At 37.0% G+C, this 6749-nt stretch overlaps 1 protein-coding gene across 1 annotated transcript in view; it reads left to right on the top strand.

The window, feature by feature from the left end:
* The first annotated feature begins 508 nt into the window (after nucleotides 1–508).
* pont (RuvB-like helicase pontin) overlaps nucleotides 509–6749 on the top strand; it is a 97256-nt gene continuing 91015 nt past the window's right edge. The window contains exon 1 of the mRNA XM_070095271.1: nucleotides 509–744. Within this exon, the coding sequence (XP_069951372.1) occupies nucleotides 598–744 (147 nt within the window). The 5' untranslated portion in view covers nucleotides 509–597. The remainder of the gene's footprint in view (nucleotides 745–6749) is intronic.

The raw sequence follows: 6749 nt of genomic DNA, 5'->3' as shown, positions 1-6749 counted from the left end.
CCAGTCCCTGGACCCATTACGTACCTCTGTAATCTGTAAATACCTTTGTAACTTGTCATGATTGTGACCAGACTTACCTGGAGTTCATTACCTTTGTAAATTGTGAGTTCATTACCTTTGTAAATTGTGAGTTCATTACCTCTGTAACTTGCTCAGCTATCAAAACTTTGGAGTCCAGTCCCTGGACCAATTATGTACCTCTGTAATCTTTTGACTACCGCCCACAGGATGGGTATGGGGTGCATAATAAACATATTAAACTAAACTAACCCTCAAGGGAGGTTCCTTGATGCTGGTGAGGGGCTCTTGATCTAGGAAACTGGATCTGTGCTCCAGTTTTCTAAATTAACCCTGAATACCTTCCATTTCCCCCCAACAGACGCTGTATAATCCTACGGCTTTAGCGCTTCCCGTTTATAATAATAATGTCTATCACGTCCAAATGAAAAATAAATAAAGGAAAACTCAGGCGCCTCTTAATTGTTGGTATTAAGGGTTGAGTCAGTACGACTCAGGTCGTGGTGGACCTTTATAACCCAAACAACAACAAGGTGACACGAGGCTTGGTGTTAGTGAGCTTCACGTCCAAGGAAGTGGATGAAAATGAAGATTGAGGAAGTGAAGAGCACCACCAAGACTCAGAGAATTAATGCCCACTCTCACGTGAAGGGTCTGGGAGTGAGGGAAGATGGTACAGCAGAACCATCAGCTGCTGGACTGGTGGGCCAGACTCAGGCCAGGGAGGTCAGTCACCCACACTATTATTAACATTATAACACTGCTTTATGACCCATGTAGGTTTAGCGCTTAGTTTGGATTACAATATAATATTAAACAATAGTCACAATACCGTGACTAAAACAATTACAAATAATCCGCACATGGGAGAATAAAACTTGTGACGACATTTCTGTTCACCGCTGTATGACCCTTATGGGTTTAGCGCTTAGTTATAATAATAATAATAATTTACTATTAACTAGTCAGTGTAAGTAATGGTCCAATTTGGACCAAAACGTTGTTGTGAGTTTCTTCTGTTAGTTTTCTAAACCATTTATGTGGGTTTAGCGCTTCTTTTTAATCAATAATCTAAACCATATATAATAACATTCCTTTTATTTTATTATGCAATATAAATAATGTAGTTTACATGAATTAGTACATTTGTAGGCACAAAAAGTAATTATGCAGTGCATTTTGGGGCTACTAATTATAAAGCTGCTGCCTGACCCTTGTTGGTTTAGCGCTTTATTTGATTATAATAATAATAATTGTAAGGGTTAAATGTTACTTAAGAACTAGATGTAGAGTATTAAGTTGGATTTCTTCATAATAATGAACATTTGTTCAATGCCACAACCACGTGAACATAAGAGAAGCAGTTTAATATCTTTATTATACACCCCATACCACCTCATAGTCAGCTCCTTGACTAACTCTTCTTTAGGAAGGTTCTTTGATGCTGCTGAAGGGCTCTTGATCTAGGGAATTGGATTTGTGCTCAATTCCCTAAATTAAGCCTAAATGCCTTACATTCCATCCCCCCTCCACAGGCGCTGAATAATCCCTATGGGTTTAACACTCCCCAGTGTTATTTTCTTGTTCAGCCTAGTGTAACCCAGAAGGGCTCTTGATCCAAGGAATTATACTAATTTGCTGCCTTCCCTTGGATCGAATGTGAATTTCTTCCTTTAACCCAGGCACTGTATAAACCCTGTGTGTTTAGTGCTCCCCCACGAATATAATAATAACTAGACACACGTGCAACATCTGGATATCTTTAATATGTAGACGTTTCACCATCCATTGTCTGATTCTTCATCTTGTCAGTATTGTATACCATTCATATGCAATAATAATAATAATAACAATAATAATAACAGCCAGGTTTTAAGGCTCTCCCATGTTTTAGCTTCAGTTGAGCCACTTGATGGATTGTTCCACTCATCTACAACTATTTGTTCCAAACCAGTTCTTACCTTCTTCTTATGACCAGAGCTTTGGTAAGATGGGTAAGGAAGAAGGATGGGTAAGGATGGAAATATTGGAAAAGGGTGGGAGGGGGGAGAGAGGTAGGATATAAAAGGTAAGTGGCCCAACCACTTTGGTGTAATTTAAAAAGTGTATGTGAAATGATAAGATATTCTTTAAGGGGTATAATACTAACCCATCAGAGTCACATAGATATAACAGATATATAAGTACATGACTCTAAATTGGTAGTAATTATACAAGTTGCAATTGCTTTTTTTTTTTTTTTTGCGATTGCACAACGGATATTTATGCGACAATGAAGGCAATAATTTTCTGGCCAGTTTATAGAATTACGTGACAATGGCTTCTTACAGGTGGTGTCCAGCCATGGTAAATAGCATAATTTTTACATTAGATTGTTATATAAGATGTCTCCCTAATTGGGAGCGATGATTTTCTCAGTATACATAGAAGGGTTCTGGTGCTACCCAATCTTCTTCATCAGGGAGGTTGCTCAATATCATGGGTCGATGGTAATCATCTTTATGTATAAAACGACGGACCCTCTGTGGGAGAGTCATTCTTTGAGTCCTGTTTATCCTGTTATCCAGTTTGTATTGCTGACTTATTGCCAGCAGAGTTTGCACTTACGGCAAAAAATCAGAATGGGAACATGTTACGAGTGTTGTTCCACAGGGGTCACTATTTGGTCCTCTGTTCACAATTTACATAAACAGTATTGATGAAGGAATAATGAGAATGTTCACCATAAAATGTTTAAAAAAAAAATAATTATGAAATTTTTATGGGTTAATCAAACTAATTTTTCATAGGATTACCCTTCCTCTTGAAACTCTAAGGCAAATGGTTTACTAAAAGTTCTGAATACCAGTCTTTATTTATCGAAACATTCTTTTCCAGTATCACTAACTCCCCATTTTTACACTGAAAGTGACTATATCGCTCCAAACCACTGACTTTCACTTTTCCTCATCTCATTTCTCATATTTCTTATGAAACAAACCACTCAGTTTGCTCTACCCTAGCAGTGAGAAGTGGCTTGCACACAGCCCTAAAACTACAACACCCCAACTTTTGCAGCTAGCACTGTACTGCCCTATCACTACACTTTTCTAGCAATTGGGGATTTAATTAGTTCAACTTAAATGCAGTTAATGTAGGATCATTCTCCACTCCACTTCAGATGCCCTAGGACTAACAGACCTGATCTCTGCTTAATAGCCATAATCTCCACACCACTACTGTCATGGAAATGATTAGCCATTACTGCACAGCCCATATTTTCACACACTCACAAGCGGCAATTTCTCTAATTTTTTTTTTTACCTGCCTTAAGCAACGTTATTATCTCTGTTAGTTTACCACGTATAATCTGTAGGCCATACACCACAATCACAAATAATTGGTGAAAAATAAAATCTAAGTACTAATGGATGCTGGAGAGGAAATATTCAATAACACCACTTCCTCCACAAAGGCTAAATGATAACTGAGGTCCCACTCTTTAATATTCTCCCGCACTCAGATACTCAGCAACCCCTGAGGGTCTCACATTTATGAAAAATATTTATCCTTGAGGGAAAATTAGGTATGAAGCACTCAAACTTCTCCTCACCAACTTAAACAGGACACATGACCACAACACAAGATACAGATCTCTTTTTGGTATACCTCGTGTCCATATCACACTGTGTAAAAACTCTATACACATAAAGGGCCCTAAAATATGGAATTCATTACCAGAAGATATTAACCCCTTCAGAGTCCAAGGCCCAAATCTGAAGTGGTGCACCAGTGTCCAAGAATTTTCAAAAAAAAAAATTTGTTATTTTTCTTATGAAATGGTAAAGAATCTTTTTGTGAAGGTAATAAAACAAAAAGTACGAAATTTGATGGAAAATTGACGAAATTATGCTCTCGCAAATTTTGATGTGTCAGCGATATTTACGAATCGGCGATTTTGCCGACTTTGACTCCCATTTTAGGCCAATTACATTATTCCAGTCAACCAAATTCTTAGCTATTTCACTAGTATTACTTCTATTCTATCGATTGAGCACAAGAAATCACCAAGTCAACTGTTTCAACTACAAATTAAAGTGATCGGAAATTGTTAATTTGGCCAATTTAACACAAAGTTCAAAATATTCCAATTTCAAAATAGGGTCCAGAATAAACAATGTAGGTATTCCTGGAACTAAACTAACATTTCCTCTGTTCATTAGTTACATTTTGAGGCTTTACAAATAAATTCCATTTTGATTTTTTATTCACATAATGAATTTTTATTCACACCAAAAAATAGAAGATTTACTGTTATGCAATACTGTAATAATTGTATAAATATCATCACCATATTTGTGAATGCATATTAGACCCACCAGCTGGCGTGTATTAGACGTGTGAGGTCGTTTGTTTGTTTACTCTTGAATATCGGCAAAAATTTAACATTTCTGCTATTTTGAGCTCAGTTTCAAGCCATTTCTAATGCTAAAACCAATCAAAATCATCTCTATTTCTGTAATATGTCTTCCATTCTATCAAATGAGACCAAGAAATCACAAATACAACTATAAAAAACATATGACAAAACACTGCAAAGTCGCTGTTTTAATAGAAAAATCATGGTTTCAGTTTTTTTTCTCTCATTATACACAGTGTGCTGCAGGATCTGTTTTATGTGGTGCACACATACCACATAGATGTATTCTCTCATATCTAGGCCCAAATGTACCACTCACAGTTTATCAGAGTGAGCTGAGCTCATGACATAGATCTACGGTTTGAACCCAGAACGTAAAGCCGTAGATCTACGGGACGGCCCCTGAAAGGGTTAAAGTAACCCAGTCTGAAAATCAGTTTAAGAATCTTCTCAAAAGCCACCTAATCACCCTAGACTAAATGCTAAATACTCAGTACACACATACTCACCTATGTATTCCCACATCATAACTTCAACAATCACTTTGAACCTTTTATCCATTGTTGACAGGAATATAATTGAACCATTGTTTTCACAAAAAACATTTTAGACTACAATTACTCAAACCCACACTATTTGCAGATGACACTACATACGTCTTCTCTCACCCGAGCCCAGTCACGCTAGTCAATACTGTAAATACCGAATTACAGAAAATATCTACCTGGATGAGGACTAACAAACTTACACTAAACATTGACAAAACCTACTTCATTCAGTTTGGTAACAGAGCTACAGATGTCCCTCTTAACATAATGATAAACGGATCACCTATCACAAAACTAACAGAGGGAAAATTCTTAGGACTCCACCTTGATAATAGACTCAAATTTCATACACATATACATCAAATTTCTAAGAAAATTTCCAAGACTGTAGGCATACTATCGAAGATACGGTACTATGTTCCACAGTCAGCCCTCCTGGCCCTATATCACTCTCTTATTTACCCCTATCTCACCTATGGAATTTGTGCATGGGGCTCAACAACAATTAACCATCTCAGACCACTAATTACCCAACAAAAGGCTGCAGTTAGAATGATAACAAATTCTCACTACAGGCAGCACACTCCACCAATATTCAATACACTAAACCTACTCACCATACAAAACATCCATACTTATTACTGCACCTATTACATACATAGAACACTTAACTCTGATATTAACCCTCCCCTCAAACATCTCCTTGCCAACCTCAACAGAACACATGACCATAACACAAGGCACAGATCACTCTTTGATGTTCCTCGTGTCCATCTCACACTATGCAAAAACTCAATGCACATAAAAGGCCCTAAAATCTGGAATTCATTACCTGTAAATATAAAAGAAACACTACCTGTTTATAAATTCAAGTCTCTTCTCAAAGATCACTTACTCACCCAAAACCAAATAAATACTGAATAACTGAACCTTATAAATTGTATATCTTAAATGTTTCTCACAATTATATCACATAAATGTTAAACCTAAAACCCAATCTAACTTTATTATTTTTTAAATACACTACCTAACAGAATCACTACCTAACTGAATGCAACCATATGACCTGTCTTTGTAATACTCACTTGTGCTTTATAGTAATCTGTTTACATTAATGTTTTATCACTGATTTCATCATTGCTTAGTTAATCTTAAGTTAATTTTAAGCCAGCCCGTAATGCTATGCATAGTATAAGTGGCTTTGGCATGCTGCTCTTATCTGTATTTTTTGTACCTCTGTATGTGTGCTCAAATTGGAAATAAATAAATAAATAAATAAACAGTGGTCCCTCAATAATTGTCCGGCCTGAAAGTCGTCCATTTCGGAAATAGTCCTGTTTTTTCGTCAAAATATTGTCTTGCAAATGGTCCGGTAACTCGCTAATAGTCCTTCGTCCCGGACGCGTACTCGCGCTCTGAGCTGCCTCGGCCTTTCCTTCCCAGCCAGTGTGCCATTGTTTACCATTGAGCAACGGTCCCCTCACGTGCTCCAGTGAAATATTTCATAATATTCCGTTTATTTTAGTGCATGCAAGTTATTTAAGTGCTAAATAAGCTACCATGGCTCCAAAGAAAGCTCCTAGTGCCAAGCCTTTGGTAAAGAAGGTGAGAAATACGATTGAATTTAAGAAAAACATCATTGAACAATATGATAGTGGCGTACATGTGGGCGAACTGCCAGGATGTATAACAAATCCCATGCAACCATATCTTCCATCATAGCCAAGAAAAGGAAATCAAGGATGCTGTTGTTGCAAAGGGGGTGAATATGCTGACAAAAATGA

Source organism: Cherax quadricarinatus, chromosome 49 (assembly GCF_038502225.1).
Source record: "Cherax quadricarinatus isolate ZL_2023a chromosome 49, ASM3850222v1, whole genome shotgun sequence".
In the NCBI taxonomy this organism is placed as follows: domain Eukaryota; kingdom Metazoa; phylum Arthropoda; class Malacostraca; order Decapoda; family Parastacidae; genus Cherax; species Cherax quadricarinatus.
The sequence above is the reverse complement of the archived record's forward strand: the minus strand, read 5'-3'. Positions and strand labels throughout refer to the sequence as shown.